The following is a 24,079-nucleotide window of genomic DNA, read 5'->3' on the forward strand; positions in this document are numbered from 1 at the left end:
TGGCACAATTGGCAAAAAACACTGAGGAATGCTCATCAAACATTTATTTGGAACATCCCACAGGTGAACAGTCTAATTAGGAACATAATAAACCCATGATTGGGTATAAAAGTGGCTTCCATGAAATGCTCAGTCATTCACAAACAGGGATGGGGCGAGGGTCACCACTTTGTGAACAAATATGTGAGCAAATAGTTTAAGGACAACATTTCTCAACCAGCCATTGTAATGAATTTAGGGATTTCACCATCTACGGACCGTAATATCATCAAAAAGTTCAGAGAATCTGGAGAAATCACTGCACGTAAGCAGCAAGTCTGCAAATCAACATTGAATGCCCGTGACCTTGGATCAATCAGGCGGTACTGCATCAAAAAATGACCTCAGTGGGTTAAGAATATCACCACATGGGCTCAGGAACACTGCAGAAAACCACTGATGGTAACTACAGTTCCTCGCTACAGTTAAAACTGTACTATGCAAAGCGAAAGCCATTTATCAACAACACCCAGAAACGCTGCCGGCTTCGCTGGGACAGAGCTCGTCTAAGATGGACTGATGCAAAGTGACACAATTTTCTGTGGTCTGATGAGCTCACATTTAAAATTGTTTCTGGAAACTGTGGACATCGTGTCCTCCAGAACAAAGAGGAAAAGAACCATCCGGATTGTTATAGGCGCAAAGTTGAAAAGCCAGCATCTGTGATGGTATGGGGGTGTATTAGTGCCAAAGGCATGGGTAACTTACACATCTGTGAAGGCACCATTAATGCTGAAAGGCACATACAGGTTTTGGAGCAACATTTGTTGCCATCCAAGCAACGTTATCATGAACGCCCCTGCTTATTTCAGCAAGACAATGCCAAACCACTTGTTACAACAGAGTGGCTTCATAGTAAACGAGTTTGGGTACTAGACTGGCCTGCCTGTAATCCAGACCTGTCTCCCATTGAAAATGTGTGGCGCATTATGAAGCCTAAAATACCACAGTGGATACCCCGCACTGTTGAACAACTTAAGCTGTAAATCAAGCAAGAATGGGAAAGAATTCCACCTAAAAAGCTTCAAAAAATGGTTTCCTTAGTTCCCAAACATTTACTGAGTGTTGTTAAAAGGAAAGGCCATGTAACACAATGGTAAAAACGCCCCTGTGCCAACTTTTTTGCAATGTGTTGCTGCCATTAAATTATAAGTTAATGATTATTTGCAAAAAAATTACTTCTCAGTTCGAACATTAAACATCTTGTCTTTGCAGTCTTTTTAATGGAATATAAGTTAATAAAGGATTTGCAAATCATTGTGTTCTGTTTTTGTTTTCGAATTACACAACATGCCAACTTCACTGGTTTTGAGTTTTGTAGATTCAACTGGAGGTTTATCAATTTAAAGGGGCCTCGACTAAAAGACACGACAAAAACTATCATAAAACTTGGCAATGGAAATAAAATTCACTCGATGGCGGGAGCGGCAAAAACAGGACTGCTTTTTATGGTCACATGATTGGTGTGGTTGTCTGTTGCTAGGCAGAATTTGTAGGGCTGAAACACGACTGGACGGAGTCCGAAAAGTCGAAGTAAAGAAACGGTTAGAATAGTATGAATTATTAAGTGATTTGTAATAAATAAAAAGTACATAATCGACCAATTAAAGTACTCATACTGTAATTAGTATGAGTATGTGCGGTAAATAGGAATGTCACCTTACCTCTTTCTCTTCTATGATTTCATAATATTGTTCACAAGAGTCTATTTGGTTGTACACTCCTTTCGAAGTTGGTGATGTCACCTGTGCCTGAAATGAATAATAAATCATAGTATCAGAGGTTTGTGTGTGTGTGTGTGTGTGTGTGTGTGCATGTATGTACCGGTTTTCTCACTGTGACATCATCTTCTGGTGGTAGAATGACCAGGTACTGAGCGTCCTCTATTTCCATGTACAGCGGCTCCACTTGTGGCGTTCTGGATGGGCGCGGCAGCGTACCATAAATCTGCGGGCGTGGTCTAGCCTGGGGAAGACAAAAAAAAATAAATGATTTGAGTCTTAAATTCCCAACATGGGTTTACATGTGTCACAAGCAAAAGGTATTAGTACTGGAAAAAGCAATTCCTGCATAATGCGAGTGGACCCCTGCCTGGTTGCCTGGATTTTGAACTACCTCACTGACAGGCCACAGTACGTCAGACTGAAGGACATCACGTCTGACACTGTGATCAGCAGCACCGGAGCACCGCAGGGAACGGTGCTGGCCCCTCTTCTCTTCACCCTGTACACCGCTGACTTCTGCTACAACTAAGAGCTGTGTCACATCCAGAAGTACGCGGATGACACAGCCATCGTCGGGTGCATCAGGGACGGCAGAGAGGAGGAGTTTCGGAATCTGGTGAGGGACTTTGTTGTATGGTGCCACACAAACCTCTTGCAGCTCAATCCATCAAAGACCAAGGAGCTGGTCATTGACTTTGGGAGGTCGAGTCCGCAGTCACAACCTATTGTGATCGAGGGAGTTGAGGTACAGACCGTGGACTCATTCAAGTACCTCGGGGTTTGGGTGGACAATAAGCTGGACTGGACTGTTAACACGGACCACCAGTACAAGAAAGGACAGAGCAGGGTGTACTTCCTTAGGAGACTGCACTCCTTCAACATCTGCAAAAAACTCCTGTGGATGTACTACCAGTCTGTGGTTGCCAGTGTTCTGTTCTACATGGTAGTGTGCTGGGGGGGCAGTACATCTAAGAAGGACAGCTCCAGTCTTGAGAAACTGATCAGGCGGGCCGGTTCTACAATCGGAATGAAACTGGACTCACTGGTGACGGTGGCAGAGAAGAGGACTGTTGACAAACTAGTGAGCATCCTGGATGATGCCAGTCACCCTCTGCATAGCATTATCAGTAGCCAGAGGAGATTGTTCAGTGCTAGACTGCTTCATCCAAAGTGCAGGACTAATAGACTCAAAAACTCCTTTGTCCCACACGCCATTAGACTGTACAACTCCTCTCTGGGGCGGGGGCCGGGGGGTACTAGGATGACAGGGGATGCAAAACAATAACAGTGCAATACATTTTCATAACATGGTCACTACTGCCTACTTTGTCTTGTTATATTCTTATTTTACTGTTATATTTTTATTCCCATTGTTGCTTTTTATTTTTTATTCTTATTGTAATATTTCTGTATTTTGTTTCCATTTAAACCCCCATTATTTACTTTTTAATTTTATTTAAATTGATCTCAACTCTGTACACTGCTGCTGGAATTTTAATTTTCCTGAAAGAACTCTCCTGAAGGAATCAATAAAGCACTATCTATCTATCTATCTATCTATCTAAATTGCGCATGAATGCTGAAAAGCCAGGTATCATGCGAGCCAGTTATCGTCAGGTAACAAAAAATAATACTCAAATGTTTACCTGCAAAATGCGCAACAAAAGCTGGCATGAAGCTAGCATGCGCCAAGCACCAAAATTAGAAAGAAATATCTAAAAAGGCCAACATGCTAATGTCAGCATGCTAACATCTGCAAGCGCTAAGTACTAAAATATACAAACCCCGTTTCCATACGAGTTGGGAAATTGTGTTAGATGTAAATATAAACGGAATTGCAAATCATTTTCAACCCATATTAAATTGAATGCACTACAAAGACAAGATATTTGATGTTCAAACTCATAAACTTTATTTTTCTTTTGCAAATAATAATTAACTTAGAATTTCATGGCTGCAACACGTGCCAAAGTAGTTGGGAAAGGGCATGTTCACCACTGTGTTACGTCACCTTTTCTTTTAACAACACTCAATAAACGTTTGGGAACTGAGGAAACTAATTGTTGAAGCTTTGAAAGTGGAATTCTTTACTATTGTTGCTTGTTGTACAGCTTAAGTAGTTCAAGAGTCCGGGGTCTTGTTGTCGTATTTTACACTTCATAATGCGCCACACATTTTCGATGGGGGACATGTCTGGACTGCAGGCGGGCCAGGAAAGTACCTGCACTCTTTTCCTACAAAGCCACGCTGTTGTAACACGTGGCTTGGCATTGTTTTGCTGAAATAAGCAGGGGCGTCCATGATAACGTTGCTTGGATGACAACATATGTTGCTCCAAAACCTGTATGGACCATTCAGCATTAATGGTGCCTTCACAGATGTGTAAGTTACCCATGCCTTGGGCACAAATACACCCCCATACCATCACAGATGCTGGCTTTTGAACTTTGCGCCTATAACAATCCGGATGGTTATTTTCCTCTTTGTTCCGGGGAACACCACATCCACAGTTTCCAAATATAATTTGAAATGTGGACTCGTCAGACCACAGAACACTTTTCCACTTTGCATCAGTCCACGCTAGATGAGCTCGGGCCCAGCGAAGCCGGCGGCGTTCCTGTATGTTGTTGATAAATGGCTTTTGCTTTGCATAGTAGAGTTTTAACTTGCACTTACAGATGTAGCGACCAACTGTAGTTACTGACAGTGGTTTTCTGAAGTGTTCCTGAGCCCATGTGGTGATATCTTTACACACTGATGTCGGTTTTTGATGCAGTACCGCCTGAGGGATCAACGGTCCGTAATATCATCGCTTACGTGCAGTGATATCTCCAGATTTTCTATAGTTTTTGATGATTTTACGGACCGTAGATGGTAAAATCCCTCGATTCCTTGCAATAGCTCTTTGAGAAATGTTGTTCTTAAACTGTTCGACAATTTGCTTACACATTGGTGACTCTTGCCCCATCCTTGTTTGTGAATTACTTAGCATTTCATGGTAGCTGCTTTTATACCCAATCATGGCACCCACCTGTTCCCAATTAGCCTGCACACCTGTGGGATGTTCCAAATAAGTGTTTGATGAGCATTCCTCAACTTAATTAGTATTTATTGCCACCTTTCACAACTTCATTGTCACGTGTTGCTGGCATCAAATTCTAAAGATAATTATTATTTGCAAAAAAAAAAAGTGTATCAGTTTGAACATCAAATATGTTGTCTTTGTAGCATATTCAACTGAATGTGGGTTGAAAATGATTTTTGGCAATAGCCAAAAACAGCTGACATGCTACCCTTTGCCTGCTAAGAGTAAATGTGTCAAATGCTAAAATAAATTATTCTGAGGTGTATATCTGTAAAAATGGCTTACAAAGTTGGCCTGTTAACCTCAGCATGCCAACAGTTAGCATTTGTCAGGTACTAAAGCACATGACTTTATTACCTGCAAAAATAGCTTAAAATGATAGCATGGTCATCTTAGCATAATTAACATTAGCATAGAGCATTTTGACTTTGGAACGGTCTGAAAGCAAATTTGGAAAACATTTATTTCATTTCAAATAAGAAAAAATATCCCAGAAAATATGGAATTCCTAGAATTTAGGGAGTTTTAAATACAAATATTAAACGTAAAAAAAATTAAAAATTATAATAATAATGGAGCTGTGATAAGCTCCAGCACCCCCCACGACCCCGAGAGGGACAATAGTAGAAAATAAATGGATGAATAAAAATGGTTTATGTAAAAATTGATAGCACAAGTGTCGTGAATGAGCCGAACTTAGTGAAATGGTTTAAATTGGATGAAAATGAGGGGGGAGAAAGTGACAAAAAATAAGGCAAAATAATAATCAGCATTGACACTAAAATCATGATTTTGAAATTGTGGTATTTAATTTACTTTACTTATTTTAATTCTACCTAATTAATTTAATTAATATTAATATTGTCAGAATCTTCTGATTCTGAATGAATCAGAAGAATTATTTGAAGGTCGCCCCTAATGACGAAAATGATTCACTCTTTTTTGTTTATGTAAAAACAATTTTTATAGTTCTTTTCAATCAAATTTGAATTTAATTTGACGCGTGTTTTGTACTAAAACAAATTATTAAGGAAGGAAGTGTTCAACAGTTTGTTTATTTAGCGCAAAATAAGCAATTTAACATCATTAAAACATAAATTTGCAAAACTAGGGATTGGAGCCAGTCCAGTACCTCTGTGTCACTAACACAGCACGTCACAGGAAACTATAGCCATGAATAATATGGGAAATTTACATTATGTTCTTATCAGTGACGGAGCAGGAAGCAGCTAGGAACACGTTTGCAGTAGAAATTCATTTGAAGCGCCTTGTCTTTCAATATTTGCATTCAAATAATGAATAATAAATAATAATAACAATAATTATCATGCAAAATGGATTGCGGGGTCCTGTATATTCTTATGCTTTTTATTATCATACGGATAATATAATACGGATAATATATCAATGTGAAGATTGTGCTAGTCTGTGTATTAACTATAAACCTTCTATATAGTCGCTTTAAATTTAAAATATTTTAAAAGCTTGCTAATGGAGGCAAAATAAATACTGGATAATAACTATTATTTTAGTAGGATTTGTCATGGTTTACTTACTTAAACTGTGTTAAATTATTCTGTTAAAACAAAAGAAAAGAGTAATAATAATAAGACAAATATTCATAATAACAATACTGTAAAGCTCATCAGATATAGAAACAAGTAGTTCAGAATAGAAACGACATATTAAGATTTGTTTTTTCACATCCAAAAAGGAGGGGGAAGAGTTAATAATTTTTATCCGTTGGCAATTAGGCTATTAAATTAGTCCCAATAACTTGTTTTTCACTGTATCACAAAACTAACAATACAATAAATATTGTATGGGACAATACAATAAAATGTACTACAAACAACCACAGTGGTATTATGTTGTAGTGTAATAATAAAGTACCTTAGAGAGTGGACTTCTACAGTATCTTTTTTGAGCTGCATCTCCATCAAACACACCATCAGCAGCTTTTCCAATATTTTCATGGACAAATGTCAGCTGTTTAGATATTATATATGCGTTCTTGGCGGGCGTTATAGACTCATTCTGCTTCAGTATGGTGCAAAATAGCAGTGATACCCTCCAATTTCTTCACTACGTTTGCGACATGTTTTTAATGATTTCTTTCTTGAATTCAAAGACTATCATCCACTTCTTTACCTCAGCACTCTTCTTCACCCTCACCTTCTTCCAAAGTTATGTTCATTTCAAGCCAGTGTTAATTTTGTTGACTAAAAATGTTCGCATTAGTTATCGCCAACGGTGTAAATTTTTGACAGCAGTTTTTAGTTCAGTTTCAGTCAGAGTCTTTTGATGAAAATATATATAATGAAATATATTTCAGTCTTTTAAACTGATTTAGTTTTAGTCGACTAAATTCCTCAACATTTTTCAGTACTGTAATTTTACCAAAATTACAGTAATCTGCATCGACCGAAATATAAAGTATAAAATATAACGCGTCTTTGAAGGTGTCTTTAAACCACTTTTATCAAGGTTATTGCAGAGCAAGGTTGATTGGCAACACTAAATTGGCCCTAGTGTGTGAATGTGAGTGTGAATGTTGTCTGTCTATCTGTGTTGGCCCTGCGACGATGTGGCGACTTGTCCAGGGTGTACCCCGCCTTCCGCCCGATTGTAGCTGAGAAAGGCGCCAGCGCCCCCCGCGACCCCAAAAGGGAATAAGCGGTAGAAAATGGATGGATGGATGGATGGATCTCAAAAAAAAAATTCACAACAAGATCTGTCTTTGGTGATAACTAAAACAAACATTTTTAGTCAACAAAATTAACACTGCCTTGAGCTATAAACTAATGCTTGCGAGTATGACCAGATGTTTTGGTCTGATCTCCCGAGGTTCACTGTGACATTTTTGCACGCAATATAAAGCAAAACAATTAGCCCAGAAACAGCTTTCATCTCAAAACACTCTTAAGTTGAGTATATATATATATATATATATATATATATATATATATATAATCAGCAATATATATATATATATATATATATATATATATATATATATATATATGTATATATCAGCAAGATATATATATATATATATCTCTCTCTCTCTATATATATATATATATATATATATATATATCTATATCTATATATATATATATATCTATATGGCAGAGGGGTTAGTGCATCTGCCTCACAATAAGAAGTTCCTGCAGTCCTGGGTTCAAATCCAGGCTTGGGATCTTTCTGTGTGGAGTTTGCATGTTCTCCCCGTGAATGCGTGGGTTCCCTCCGGGTACTCCGGCTTCCTCCCACTTCCAAAGACATGCACCTGGGGATAGGTTGATTGGCAACACTAAATTGGCCCTAATGTGTGAATGTGAGTGTGAATGTTGTCCGTCTATCTGTGTTGGCCCTGCGATGAGGTGGCGACTTGTCCAGGGTGTACCCCGCCTTCCGCCCGATTGTAGCTGAGATAGGCGCCAGCGCCCCCCGTAACCCCGAAAGGGATTAAGCGGTAGAAAATGGATGGATGGATAGATATATATATATATATCTATATATATATATATATCTATATATATATATATCTATATATATATATATATATAGATATATATATATATATCTATATATATATATATATATATATATATATTGCTGATTTTAGGACGTACATACCGGTAACGCCCTCGTGTTCAAAGAAGCCCCTTCTGAGAGAGACAGTCTTGGTCGAAAAATGTGAGGCTGTTTTGCAGGTCCGTCAGTTTCAGAATGCTGAAATTCAACAACAACAACAACAAAATCATGTTATGCAGCGTTCATGCACATTCCAACTGCTGTGTGAGGGTGACAATGCAGACAAGTGTTTATCATCATGTAGATGTCAGGTGAACAATAGCTGTCAAATTCTGAGGAGGTAAGGTTCCACTCACGATGGCTGGTAAGGACATTTGCCTGAGTGTGGCTCCAGAGTGATGAGGGTTATCTATAATCTGACAAAATAACACAATTTGTGTCCGGGAGGGATTATCATTCTGTTCAAGAATGGGATGGTGTCTTAGTTACATACAGTGGGTATTGAAAGTATTCACGCCAATTTAAATTGTTCATGCTTTGTGTCATTGCAGCCATTTGCTAAAATCAAAAAAGTGAATTTTATTTCTCATTAATGTAAAGTCAGCACCCCATCTTGACATATTTTTTTGTTTTGTTATGAATAAAAAACTGAAAAATTACATGTACATAAGTATGATTTCGTATTCAAAAGGACTTGAGGCTGTAATTTCTGCCAAAGGAACATCAACAAAGTATTGGGCAAAGGCTTTGAATATTTATGTACGTGTTATTTTTTATTGTTTTATTTTTAATAAATTAGCAAAAATGTTAGTTTCTTTCTGTCAGGATGGGGTGCTGAGTGTTCATTAATGAAAAATAAAATTTACTTTTTAGATTTTAGAAAATCTCTGTAATGAAACAAAAAGTGAAACATTTAATGGGGCCTGGATACTTTCAGTACCCGCTGTACACTATCATTCATATTATAACAGTCAGTTCATACCTTGGATTTCTGGTTGTAATAAAAGTTGGGAGCTGGAGGTCTGGGTGGAGCAGTCGGCTGTGTCCTGACAGCAGGCTGGAGGAAACGGTGATTATTAAAGACAGTTGATGTGTTTCAAGCTGCGTTCACACTTGTGGTTTGGTACTCTTGACCTGACCAAACTGGAACGGTTCACAAAACGCACGGTTCGGATCGTTACACGGTTTTTGGTTGTTCCTTTTAACACCCCCGAAATCTATAAATATATCCCAGCAATCCACCGTTACCTTTTATCAGTTGTGTTTCTTACAAACATATCTTATAAAATAATAAATATAATAATAGATGATATAATAATAGATGATAAAATAAACTGGAAATCTCATATGAAAAGATTTACAACATAAGTTTAAAGGAAATTCGTCAACAATGAATAAAGCAATTACTTATTCTCAGGTGTAACCATATCCAAGTTATTATGTGGACAGAAAAGGGAGAATGGACGCATTTTGGCCTAAAAAATAAAGATAAAGGTGAAGCTATAACACTGAAACGCCCCCAGGAAGAAGTGCTTTAAGACATGGCTAGCTAGCTGGCGGCAAACATCCATCCGCAGTCGGCAGTGTTTTAGCTACTTCTAAATCACTAATCCTCGCATCCATGGTGACAAATAAAGTAAGTTTCTTACAAGTATCATCCCTGAGGAAAAGCTAAACATGCTTCACTACACAGTAGGATACAATAGCTCACCGGCGTCACCGCTAACAAAAGCTAGCACACTTGAATGTAAACAAATGCCATGGGTGGATCTACACCTGACATCCACTGTAATGATACCAAGTACAATAGCATATCTAGTCGATACTACTATGATTAAATACATATGCTTTATCAGCACAAAACTTTTTTTCAAAATTAATATTGTGTTTTTAAACTCAGGAAATATGTAACTGGACACATGAGGACTTTGAATATGACCAGTGTATGATCCTGTAACTACTTGGTATTGGATCAATATCTAAATTTGTGGTATCATCCAAAACTAATGTTAAGTATCCAAACAACAGAAGAATAAATGATTATTACATTTTAATTGAAATATAGATAGATCATGTTGGAACGGGAAAAAAAAACAGATATTAACAGTAAATGAACAAGTGGAATAATAATTCATTTTTACAACTTATCCCTCATAATTTTGACAAAATAACAGAATGAGAAATTGACACAATGTGTTACTGCATATGTCAGCAAACTAATTATGAGCCTTTGTTTGCTTACTTACTACTAAAAAACAAGTTGTCTAGTATGTTCACTATTTTATCTAATTAATCTTTGATTGACTTAAGAAACATATGTTTAATGTTCTCTAAGATTTTTTGTTCAAAGAAAGCCAATAATGAATTTTTTTGTGGTCCCCTCTATTTAGAAAAGTATCGAAAGGTATCGAAAAGTATCGAAAAAAGGTTTGGTACCGGTACCAAAATATTGGTATCGATACAACCCTAATTAGAACTGTACTCTACTTTGCCAGTCTGCCTCACAACAAGTGAAGTGAATGCTCTTTAAATAGCGCTTTTCTCTCGTGACTCAAAGCGCTTTACATAGTCAAATTTACATTTAAACCAGTGTGGTTGACCCTGGGAGCAGGTGGGTAAAGTGGACACAACAGCTGTGAATAGGATGGCGGAAGCGGGGCTCGAACCTGGAACCCTCAAGTTGCTGGCGGACTCATAAATGTATACCATATATGGATAATCCGCTGACGTCAACGGTGTGAAAAAGGTCACCGGTGGGGCAAATTCCAAACATCTCATTTAGAAGGAAGGCAGGTGATTTATAAATATCTTTGCTCTGCCTCCACGGTTTGATTTCAAGTTTTCGGGACTTATGCCAAATACACAAAAACAAGTACTAGTTAGTAAGAAAAGTTGTTTTTCCATAATAGGTCCGATTTAAGGCATACAAAGTACATACTTTTAATATGATGTAGTGTGGAATTTTAGAAAAGGTCAAGTCAGTATACCCATAGAACTGGGGTGTCAAAGTCATTTTAGATCGGGGGCCACCTGTAGAAAAATCTACTCCCAAGTGGGCCAGACTGGTAAAATCTTAAAAATAAAAACAACTACAGATTTTCTTTGTTTAAAAATAGAACAAGCACATTCTGAAATTGTACAAATCATAAAATTGTTGTTGTTTTTTTACACTTACATGTTGCGGTTAATAGTATTCTATCTTTATTTGTCGTTATTTAGATTTTCTGAATGAATTATGTGATAATGTTCATCAGTCAACTCATTGGTGTTAATTTTCCATCTATCAAGATAACATTTTTTTATCAAAATCAAATTACAGTATGTTATTTATGTAGTTAGATGATATGTCTCGACTTGTGTTCTAACATCATGTGGTTTATTTTGTACAAACGTAGCACCATCTACAAAGATACAAAGAATTGTTATTGTGACATCCAGTAAAGACATTTAGAACAGCTGTTTCTTTCATTCAAAAATTTCAGGTTAATTTTTATACTTAGCAGCCTCATCCAGCTTCATCGCGGGCCTGATCCGTCCCTTGGGCCGTACGTTTGACACCTCTGCCATAGAACAATGGTAAGTAAGAACAACTCTAAGCTGTTTGCAGATTTATGCTTTTCAAGTGGAATATTAATTTGTGTTTTACCAACACTTAGTGGTAACAATTATTTATGAATTAAGGTCATGACAAATTAAACTGATTGACCGGACATGTTTGTTACTAGATACTTTCTAATACAATTCCGCCTTGGAGACTTTGTATCTGTTACTATAAATATTTCATACTTGTTTATTTTTAAAAATGTCCTGTTTTAGACTGCAATAAGGACACTTTTTATGTACGTCTTGCTTGTGGGCTTAGCCCTTGTGTAGAATAGCTGCTAGTAGCATATAGTCCACAATGTTTTGTAAATGACTTCAATAAAATACAAAGAAAGACACAACGTGCTTTCTTATTGGAGGACAATTGAATAATAACTGTCCGTCCATCTTTGCCCATGTGAACGTGTACCATAACAGACTGATATCTGATATCAAAATCAGATCAGGACACTCTTAGAATTAACGACAAAAGTGCGCTGAATTCACTAATTATGTAACAAAAAAGGTCAGTTAGGATAATACATAATGTTGGGTCTAGAGAACATTAAGACCCATTTTTTCTTCAATTCAATGACTTGGTGCATTTGGAAACAGATACAATTATGCACAAAGCAAACTGTAACCCAAGAATGTACAACAATTACTCTAAACTCAACTTAACTTAAAACATTTGTATGCGCATAGGACACTTCAAACCTTTAGTACAGTGGTTTAAAAAAAAACTTGGCTCCCCAAGTACCGCAATAATGACCAACATTAAAATACGGTAGCGTAGTAGGCTTAAGTATTCATTAAAAACAAGGCAGAAGTTTTATTTAACAAGTATGTTTGATATTTTTAGCCACTGTAACATTGTACACCGTTTGAACAGTAACACTGTGTTTGAATATAGGACAATAAAACGCCGTACTTTAATCAAGTGATTTTTTTTGGAGCCCACTGTGGTACATGTATCACTAGTGGTACGTGTACCACCGTTTGAGAATCTCTGCTTTAGTATAACAGTATGTGGGATTAAATTGTGGAATGTATTAAGCAAATGAGCAAAAAAAAAATACTAATATGAAGTAGTTTAGGTGACTGTTCAAACTCAAAAGTGTTTACAAATTTTGGTACAAGGAAAAAAAAATCCTGCTAAACATATTGAACCTAATTGATATGTGAGACGTAATCTATCATCTATTACAGGAGTTTACAAAGTGTGGCCATTTGTAGCTCGCAGCTGTTTTATTAGTACGGAAAAAATAAACGCGTTTTTGATTAGGAAACAAACAATCCAAAAAAATCAAAGTAAAAATGAAACCACCCCAATGTCCTCATTAAGAGACCTGAACCAAAATTGCCGGTCACCTGTGCATTTTCTACACAGTGTTTAATGAACGTAATGTAAACAATTCTTTCAAGATATGGCAAGATTTTCAGTTTCCAGTTTCAATTCAATTGCTAACATATTTTTTCACTTCCTGCACTCAATATGTAACACAAACAAACAAATAGATAATAATGTTTACATAATAAATAGCAATTACCAAGTTGTGGTTCACATAGTTAAAAGTTAAAGTACCAATGATTGGCACACACACACTAGGTGTGGCAAAATTATTCTCTGGATTTGACCCATCACCCTTTTTTAGCCCCTGGCAGGTGAGGGGAGCTGTGGGCAGCAGAATTAGCCGCGCCTGGGAATCACTTTTGGGGATTTAACCCCCAATTCCAACCCTTGATGCTGAGTGCCAAGCAGGGAGGTAATGGATCCCGTTTTTATAGTCTTTGGTATGACTCGGCCGGAGTTTGAACTCACAACCTACCGATCTTAGGGCGGGCACTTTAACCACTAGGCCACTGAATAGGTTAGCTGATTTGCTCCAAAGTACAGCTCCTCTTTATCACAAAGGAAAAACCCGCCAGGTGCACAGCTGATTTCATTAGCTCTGACGTAGGAAAACCCTGAGACTCGCGTTCCTTATTTGACCTAGTACAAATATACTATGGTACTAAGACTATAGTGGCCAGAAACAGTTCGCTTCTACAGCAGAGGTGCCAAAAGTGCGGCACAGGGACTAACTGTGGCCTTAGGGAAATTACAAAAAACAAAACAAAACAAAACAAAAAACACCAGCACAAATTGGGAAAACAACAAGAAGCACAATGAGGAAAAGCCAACATGTTGAAATCAGTCAATAACAATGACACAAAGCTTTGGCTTTAAAAAACAAATGACTATTTACATTGTAGATTGTCACTGAAGGCATCAAAACTATGAATGAACACATTTGGAGTTATGTACTTAACAAAAAAAAAAGGTGAAATAACTGAACACATGTTTTATATTCTAATTTCTTCGAAATAGCCACCATTTGCTCTGATTACTGCTTTGCACACTCTTGGCCATAAGCTTCAAGAGGCAGTCCCCTGAAATGGTTTTCACTTCACCTTCAGTGTAAGTAGTCATGAAAATAAAGAAAATGCATTGAAACGAGAAAGTGTGTCTAAAGGTACATACATATATATATATATATATATATATATATATATATATATATATATATATATATATACATACATATACGTATATACATACATATATACATACATACTTTGCTCCTGACATTTCTGTATTAATTTGCAATAAATTATGTGCAGGAACTCACCACGTCATATCTGGTTTCATAGATGTTGTTGGGTTTTTTCAACCTTGGAAGAGGTACTGGTCTTACTTTCAACTCAGACTCCTGAGGAAAATGGGACATTGGAATAAATTGCATGTAAATGTACAATTTCCATAAAATACCAAAAAAGAGCAAAACAATTATAGATGTATATGGATTGCTTATTGTTATATTACCACTGGCGGTGGTTCAGACGGTGGAATAATGGAGGACTTCATCGCGTCAGGTTGGGGTTTGGATGGCTCGAGCTTTCAGAATCCAGCTTGGGTCCTAAACTGTTAAAAAAAGTTACCTATCAATCATAACAGTGTGGTACGCCAGCTGCATTGAAGCAGACAAAGAGAAGCAGACAAAGAGGCGATTCAGAGAGTCAAAAAGTCTGCACAAAAAATCATCGGCTGCCCCTTCCCCTCCCTGAAGGATTTACATAACTCCCGTTGCCTCAAGAAAGCAAAAACCAACACCAAAGAGAGCACACACCCTGGCTACCACCTGTTCCACTTGCTACCATCGGACAGGCGCTACAGGCTCAGAGATAGCTTTTTTCCCAGAGCTGTCACCATGTTGAACTCTAACTTATAATAATAATAATTCACCCCTGTACAATATCCTGCCCTAATACCCTACTGTGCAATACTACCCTTCGAGTGCAATACGTCCAACACTGATTGTTATTTATTACTTTGGTACTCTTGTCTTGTTCTGTATATTGTACAGTATTTTGTATTTCTACAGTGTTTTGTATATTGTACAGGATTGCTTGTTATTTTTATTGGATAGTAGTCTGTTTATTTCAATTGTTAGTTTTTCCTTTATTACCTCTTGTGTTATTTATTTTACCCCATATGTGTTCCCACAACCGCACCTTAAGTTGGAGTCTTTAATCTCGTTGTATGCAAATATAATGACAATAAAGTCTATTCTATTCTATTCTATTTTAGTAAGTGACTTTATCACCAATAACAATCTCAGCAGGAAACATGTTTTTCCTCCTTATCTACCTTGAATGTGTCAAGTTCAATTTCAATGCCTGGGACATGATGACGTGTGGCACTTTTCACCCACTCGCAAATGACAAAACATGATTGTTGCTGAGCGATTTCAGCCCAGATTACCCTGTGACAGTTGTTACACTCAGGTGTTCCCCTCTTATCAGTGGCATCAGCGTCTTTGTTCAAGGTGCTCTTCACATGCTCCTTTGTCATCTCCAATCTGCTCACACAACAATAACGAGATCGAACAAGAGTTTGCTCCAAATTTTTAGCGCCTCATTCCACCTTTTGCATTTAGCCTTCTTTGTGTTCTCCCAGCCAGTCGACAGAGCCTTGCATAAAGCTGGTAATTTCTGCATCTGTCAATGTTCTGGCATGGAAAAATGCCTCAAGCGGTTTTATCAGCCACAGAGCAGGGTTGGTGTTCCCATACTTTCAGAAAATGCTGCAAAACCAGTCTTATCTTATAAAAAAAATTTAATTTACAAGTACCGGTATACAGGGTACAGTGCATCTGGACAGTATTCACAGTCGTTCACTTTTTTCCAAATTTTGTTATGTTACAGCCTTATTCCAAAATGGAATACATTCATTGTTGTCCTCAAAATTTTACAATGACAATATGAAATGTTATTCCTTTATTTATCAAATGTATTACAAAAAAAAAAGAAGAATCACATGTACTTAAGTATTTACACCCTTTGCTCAATACTTTGTTGCGGCACTTTTGACAGCCTCAAGTGTTTTTTAATACGATGCTACAAGCTTGGCACGCCGATCTTTGGGCAGTTTCACCCATTCCTCTTTTCAGCACCTCTCAAGATCCATCAGGTTGGATAGGAAGAGTTGGTTTTCATCGAGGATGTTTCTGTACATTGCTGCATTTGTATTTCCCTCTATCCTGACTTGTCTCCCACTTCCTACCGCTGAAACCCATCCCCACAGCTTGATGCTGCCACCACCATTCTTCACTGTCGGGATGGTATTGGCCTTGTGATTAGAGGAGCCTGGTTTCCTACAAACATGATGCCTGGCATTCATGCCAAACGGTTCAATCTTTGTCTCATCAGACCACATAATTTTGTTTCTCGTGGTCTGACAGTCTTATATGTGCATATTGGCAAACCTTTTACGGATAAATGTCTTCCACCTAGACACTCAACCATACAGGTCTGATTGGTGGATTTCTGCAAAGATGGTTGTCCTTCTTGAAGGTTCTTCTCTCTCCACAGAGGAATGTTGTAGCTCTGACAGAGTGACCATCAGGTTCTTTGTCACATCCCTGACTAGACTAAGATGAATGCAGCAATGTACAGAGACATACTGGATGAAAACCAACACTTCCCATCCAACCTGATGGAGTTTGAGAGGTGCAGCAAAGAGGAATGGGTGATAAATGAGAAATAAAATTAATGTATTTGATTTTAGCAAATGGCTAGAATTAAACAAAGGGTGAACAATATAAAGTGGTGTGAATACTTTCAGTACTGTATGTAACTAAGACACCATCTAACCTGATGGAGCTTGAGTAGTGCTGCAAAGAGAAACGGGTGATACTGACAAAGATAGGCGTGCCAGGCTTGTGGCATCATATTCAAAAATACTTGAGACAGTAATTGCTGCCAAAGGTGCATCAACAAAATACTTATATAAATGTGATTTTTCAGTTTTTATTTTTATTTTTATTTTAATACATTTGAAAAATGTATTAATGTTTTTTTAACAATGTCATTATGTAGAATTTTGAGGTGAAGTGAATTATATTTATTTAGCGCTTTTCCTCTAGTGACTCAAAGCGCTTTACAAAGTGAAACCCAATATCTAATTTTTATATTTAAACCAGTGTGGGTGGCACTGGGAGCAGGTGGGTAAAGTGTCTTGCCTAAGGACACAACGGCAGTTACTAGGATGGCGGAAGCTGGGATCGAACCTGCAACCCTCAAGTTGCTGACACAGTCGCTCTACCAACCGAGCTATACCGCCCGGTAGCTGTGAGGACAAAAATGGATTTATTCCATTTCGTAATAAGGCTGTGACACAACAAAATGTGGTAAAAGTGAAGCGCTGTGTATACTTTCTGTATGGACTGTATACCAAAGAGATATTCAACTTAATGGTTTTGAGGGCCACATTTCAAGAAAGCTAAGGACCAGAGGGCCAGACTTTGACTGTTAGTCTTATTTTGTATGTTTCAGTGAACCAGCGTCCTCTGCAGTAGACATTAGAATTTGGTCCATTTATTTTGTCAGAGTTACAGGAGCGCTCTGCTGTTTTTATGGACTTTCTCCAAAAAAGCTAGTCAAAGACCATTTCTATGACATCCCAGCACAGCACTAAACATTGGTACAACGTTGATTATACATACGTGTCCTTTATAAACTGACCTTGAAACGTTGCAAAACAGTTGTATTTGTAAATTGAGACAACGTTGGTGTTGAATGTTGGATCCACGTTGTTAGTTGGGAAATGATCAAATTTCAATGATCAAATCAACGTCACATCCTGACATTGAATAAACGTCGTCAAAAAGCATGTTGTTTCAACCTTGTATTTGAATTGTAGAATATAGGTTGGGAAATGACCAAAATTCAATAGTCAAATCAACGTCAGAACCCAACATTGATTGAACATCATCGTTTTGTTTGAGTTGCTCAACATCAGGACATTTTTCATCGAGTTCTTAACGTTGTTTCAATGTCTTAATACCGACAGCCATCAGACTGTATAATGCATATGTTCCTTTTTGACTGTAATTGAATGTATAATGTATTTATAGTATTCACATGTGAATAATGCTGTATAATAGACGGTATTTATGTTATTTACTTGTGAATAATGCTGTATAATAGACCGTATTTATATTATTCACATGTGAATAATGCTGTATGATGGACTGAATTTATGCTATTTACATGTGAATAATGCTGTATAATAGACTGTATTTATTTCATTCACATGTGAATAATGCTGTATAATAGACTGTATTTGTTATTTACATGTGAATAATACTGTATAATAGACTGTATTTATATTATCCACATGTGAATAATGCTGTATAATGGACTGTGTTTATGTTATTTACTTGTGAATAATGCTGTATAATAGACTGTATTTATGTTATTTACTTGTAAATAATGATGTATAATAGACTGTATTTATATTATTCACATGTGAATAATGCTGTATAATAGACTGTATTTATGTTATTTACATGTGAATAATGCTGTATAATAGACTGTATTTATGTTATTCACATGTGAATAATGCTGTATAATAGACTGTATTTATGTTTTTTACTTGTGAATAATGCTGTATAATAAACTGTATTTATGTTATTCACATGTGAATAATGCTGTATAATAGTATGTATTAGGGCTTCACGGTGGCAGAGGGGTTAGTGCGTCTGCCTCACAATACGAAGGTCCTGCAGTCCTGGGTTCAAATCCAGGCTCGGGATCTTTCTGTGTGGAGTTTGCATGTCCTCCCCGTGAATGCGTGGGTTCCCTACGGGTACTCCGGCTTCCTCCCACTTCCAAAGACATGCACCTGGGGATAAGTTGAAGGGCAACACTAAATTGGCCCTAGTGTGTGAATGTGAGTGTGAATGTTGTCTGTCTATCTGTGTTGGCCCTGCGATGAGGTGGCGACTTGTCCAGGGTGTACCCCGCCTTCCGCCCGATTGTAGCTGAGATAGGCGCCAGCGCCCCCCGCGACCCCGAAAGGGAATAAGCGGTAGAAAATGGATGGATAGTATGTATTAATGTTATTCACATGTGAATAATGCTGTATAATAGACTGTATTTATTTTATTCACATGTGAATAATGCTGTATAAAAGAGTGTGTTTGTTATTTACATGTGAATAATGATGTATAATAGACTGTATTTATTTTATTCACATGTGAATAATGCTGTATAATAGACTGTATTTGTTATTTACATGTGAATAATGCTGTATAATAGACTGTATTTATATTATCCACATGTGAATAATGCTGTATAATGGACTGTGTTTATGTTATTTACTTGTGAATAACGCTGTATAATTGACTGTATTTATATTTTTCACATGTGAATAATGCCGTATAATAGACTGTATTTATGTTATTTACTTGTGAATAATGCTGTATAATAGACTGTATTTATGTTATTTACTTGTAAATAATGATGTATAATAGACTGTATTTATATTATTCACATGTGAATAATGCTGTATAATAGACTGTATTTATGTTATTCACATGTGAATAATGCTGTATAATAGACTGTATTTATTTTATTCACATGTGAGTAATGCTGTATATTAGACTGTATTTGTTATTTACATGTGAATAATGCTGTATAATAGACTGTATTTATATTACCCACATGTGAATAATGCTGTATAATAGACTGAATTTATGTTATTTACATTTGAAAAATGCTGTATAATAGACTGTATTTATGTTATTTACATGTGAATAATGCTGTATAATAGACTGTATTTATGTTATTTACTTGTGAATAATGCTGTATAATAGACTCTATTTATATTATTCACATGTGAATAATGCTGTATAATAGACTGTATTTATATTATTCACATGTGAATAATGCTGTATAATAGATTGTATTTATGTTATTTACATGTGAATAATGCTGTATAATAAACTGTATTTACCGGTATGTTATTTACATGGGAATAATGCTGTATAATAGACTGTATTTATATTATTCACATGTGAATAATGCTGTACAATAGACTGTATTAATGTTATTCACATGTGAATAATGCTGTATAATAGGCTGTATTTATTTTCACATGTAAAACATACATAAGTGTTTATTGTCTATTGTGAGCAAACTGTGGTGCTGAATTTCCCCAATAAAGTATATTATATTCTATTATATTCTATTAAGAACCTGCTGCAAAAATTGATTCTCTTAAAATTTTTTTTACTGAATTCACCGTTTGAATATCCCAAATGATAAAAAAGAGAGGCCCTAAAGTGTAATCTCGAAGAACCCCACTAGTATTACTAAAGCAGGGGTCGGGAACCTTTTTGGCTGAGAGAGCCATGAAAGCAAAATATTATAAAATGTATTTCCGAGAGAGCCATATAATAATTTTTAACACTGAATACAAATAAATGTGTGCATTTTTAAGTAACACCAACATTTTAAGAATATAATAAGTATCTTCTTCTTTTTAATAACATTGTTATTCTGAAGCTAATGAATAAAATAGTTCTTACCATTAATGCGACTTCTTGAACAGGAGTGGTAGAAAACGGATGGATGGATTAAAATGCATGAGAATGTTTTATATTTTCAATGTTATTTTTAACACTGTGATTACCAGCGGGATTATTCATTACTTATCGCTGTGTTTTTCAACCACTGTGCCGCGGCACACTATAGTGTGCTGTGAGATACAGTCTGGTGTGTCGTGGGAGAGATTATGTAATTTCACCTAATTGGGTTGATAATATTTTTTGCAAACCTTTAACTATAATTCAAAAATATGCTGTTATTGAGTGTCTGTGCTGTCTAGAGCTCGGCTGAGTAAGCGTGTAATACTCTTCCATATCAGTAGGTGGAAGCAGGTAGCTAATTGCTTTTGTAGATGTCGGGAACATGGTATGTCGTGATCACAATATGCGGGAGGCAGCATGTAGGTAAAAAGGTATCCAACACTTAAATTAAAAAAAAAAAAAAGAGGCAAGTGCCGCTAAGAAAAGGCATTGAAGCAAAACAAAACTAAAACTGAACTGGCTGCAAAGTATATAAGAACAGAATGCTGGACGACAGCAAAGACTTACAGTGTGCGGAGCAGATGGCGTCCACAAAGTACATCCGTACAAGGCATGACAATCAACAATGTCCACACAAAGAAGAAGTGCGTCCGCACAACTTAAATAGTCTTGATTGTAAAAACAAAGCACGTGCGATGAATAGCATTCAAGGAGGACATGAAACTGCTACAGGAAAATACCAACAAAAGAAGAAAAGCCACCAAAATAGGAGCGCAAGTCACACAGGAAAACACAGAAAAAACTCAAAATAAGTTACGGCTTGACAGTACACCTACATAGAGACAAGAGCTACGTATTGCGAGAACATATTTTTTTGTCAATATCGGCTACTGAGTTGAATTTTTTTTATGTTTTCTTCTGGTGGTGCGCCTCAGAATTTTTTCAATGAAAAAAAAGTGTTTTGGCTCAAAAAAGGTTGAAAAACACTGACTTATCGTGTTAAGCAATGCCAGCTAAGATTTATCTGAGAGCCAGATACAGTCATCAAAAGAGCCACAGGTTCCCTACCCCTGTACTAAAGCATTAGAACAAATGACCACTGACTGCATCTGAAGTAAAGAAGCTACAGCAACACCTTAGATACACAAATCACATTCAATCAGTGTTGTATGTTTTCTCGCAGGGTTAAAATATCAAAGCAAGTATCTGCCAACGTGTTTACAATGGTCCAAATTCCTCCATGCAACAGAAGCACTCTCGTGTTTTTAGGAATTTGCTGCAAACAAACATTTTAATCACCCAGGTTCTGAACTTCACTCCGGGGGCCAGAATGATGTCATTCCCGGGTTGCCTGTTGAATAGCCCTGATATACAACGTCAGTATATGAAGAATTTGAAGGGTAAACCATCATAATAAAGGGTAAACCATCATAATAAAATTACCCCTAAAAGTTAAAGTACCACTGATAGTCACACACATTTGACCCATCCCCTTGTTCCACCCCCGGGAGGTGAGGGGAGCAGTAAGCAGCAGTGGTGGCCGCGCTCGGGAATCATTTTGGTAATTTAACCCTCAATTCCAACCCTTGATGCTGAGTGCCGAGCAGGAAGGTATTGGGTCCAATTTTTATAGTCTTTATCATTTTAATAGTCTCACAGCCTACTGATCTCAGGGCGGACACTTGAACCACAAGGCCACAGAGAATGAAAAAAAAAACACTAAAATTAAATTGTAGTCCAAAATATTATCTAGTCATTGGCATTAAAAAAATTAATAATTTATAGCACCTTTTTTACATGCAATAATTAGATCTACAGTGTGTTTGCTGTTTGGTTATCACTAAGTAGTGGCCAATAAGGACTGTTGTTGAGGAAGTGAAGCATTCATGTGCTCCCAAGAGTAGCGTGACAACTCTACATCAAGTCCGCTTGAAATGTTCTGAAGGCTATTAAAATTGAACTGAAATAGGCTCTGGCACCGCCCGCGACCCTGAACGGGACAAGCGGTAGAGAATGGATGGATGTAGTGGCCCATCCATAATCCACTACATTTTATGCTGCCATAAGAGAGATGCTAAAAAAGAAACGATTACTGTGCATAATTCATTTCAATAGTGGAGGAAAAAAACAGACAAAATAAATGTTTTAAATAAAACAAACATTTTCTACGCATTTAAACGGAGAGTTTATGCATACCGTCATCTTCATCAGTCCGCTGCGTTGTTACATGTTTTCTTGATCGTGGATCCGGTGTCTGGAATAATACAATGTTGGTGGTGATGTCTGCTGTTGTTGTTGCTTTACACTGTCTGGCGTTATGTACTTGAAATGCCTGCATGGCGTCATAAAAGAAACAGGTGGGCGGATCTTATGAATGGGAAATGATGTCATTATTCAAATGCATCAACAAGGAGATATACTTAATGGCGCTTGTCTGTGCCTTTTTACATCCCTTACATAACCCAAATAGGCAAGCCGTGCAAAGTGAGGGCGCTCTTTGCTTCCGTGCCTTGCTCGAGGGCATGTTGACAGTGATCCTGAAGCAAACTGACAACTCTATATAACATGTGACAATTCCCATAGGTTTTTTGTCTGCAACAATACGTGTATCCCAATCACAAAGTTCAGTCCTAATACAAGTGTGTAAAAAACTAAGGAACATTTTCAAAAGGCACATTTGTTTAAAGGCAAATTTAATCAATCTTAGTTTCTTATAGAGACAGTAAACCATTTTGGGTTAGTTGAAAACACAAGAAAATCTGTTTTTTTTTCTTAGGAGAAAGAGGAACCCGCAGTTGCATATTGTCATTATTCTTTTAAAAACAAAGCATGCATGTCAGTGTCATAAAAGAACAAAATGTCAGAGCCTTTATACTGTAACCTGGAATTTTGCATGAACTTGCAGGACAGGAAAAGTGAGTGTGTGCGGGTTGGATTCTTGTCGTGTTCACTATATGTAATAGAATTCCTGCAGGTAATACAATATGTTTTAATGACTATTGTCATTCCAATCACTGCAATGCAAAATGACTAAACAATGTTGTTAAAAGTGCATCAGTGGAAGAAGTAAAAAATGATTTGCACAGATTTTGAGATCCTAGCAGAACTATATCTTACCTTCGATAGACCAAGGATCACAAAACTGATAGACAGGTGAAGAAGGAGCGCTCTACTATGTCCTGTATAAAATTGTG

The 24,079-nt window shown here is 36.9% G+C and overlaps 1 protein-coding gene across 4 annotated transcripts in view; it reads right to left on the bottom strand.

Moving 5' to 3' along the window:
* Nucleotides 1–23,206, bottom strand: part of LOC133541289 (uncharacterized) — a 28,319-nt gene extending 5,113 nt beyond the window's left edge. The window contains exons 1-8 of one of the 4 annotated variants that reach the window (XM_061884606.1): nucleotides 23,082–23,206; nucleotides 14,837–14,935; nucleotides 14,643–14,723; nucleotides 9,371–9,445; nucleotides 8,745–8,804; nucleotides 8,491–8,586; nucleotides 1,864–2,004; nucleotides 1,704–1,790 (exon numbers count right to left, since the gene is read on the bottom strand). In XM_061884606.1, coding sequence (XP_061740590.1) covers nucleotides 1,704–1,790; nucleotides 1,864–2,004; nucleotides 8,491–8,586; nucleotides 8,745–8,804; nucleotides 9,371–9,445; nucleotides 14,643–14,723; nucleotides 14,837–14,878 — 582 coding nt within the window. In that variant the 5' untranslated portion in view covers nucleotides 14,879–14,935; nucleotides 23,082–23,206. The remainder of the gene's footprint in view (nucleotides 1–1,703; nucleotides 1,791–1,863; nucleotides 2,005–8,490; nucleotides 8,587–8,744; nucleotides 8,805–9,370; nucleotides 9,446–14,642; nucleotides 14,724–14,836; nucleotides 14,936–23,081) is intronic. The other 3 variants (XM_061884607.1, XM_061884608.1, XM_061884609.1) reach the window with 3 other exon arrangements.
* Nucleotides 23,207–24,079: the final 873 nt, after the last annotated feature.

This window comes from Nerophis ophidion, linkage group LG23 (genome assembly GCF_033978795.1).
Source record: "Nerophis ophidion isolate RoL-2023_Sa linkage group LG23, RoL_Noph_v1.0, whole genome shotgun sequence".
In the NCBI taxonomy this organism is placed as follows: domain Eukaryota; kingdom Metazoa; phylum Chordata; class Actinopteri; order Syngnathiformes; family Syngnathidae; genus Nerophis; species Nerophis ophidion.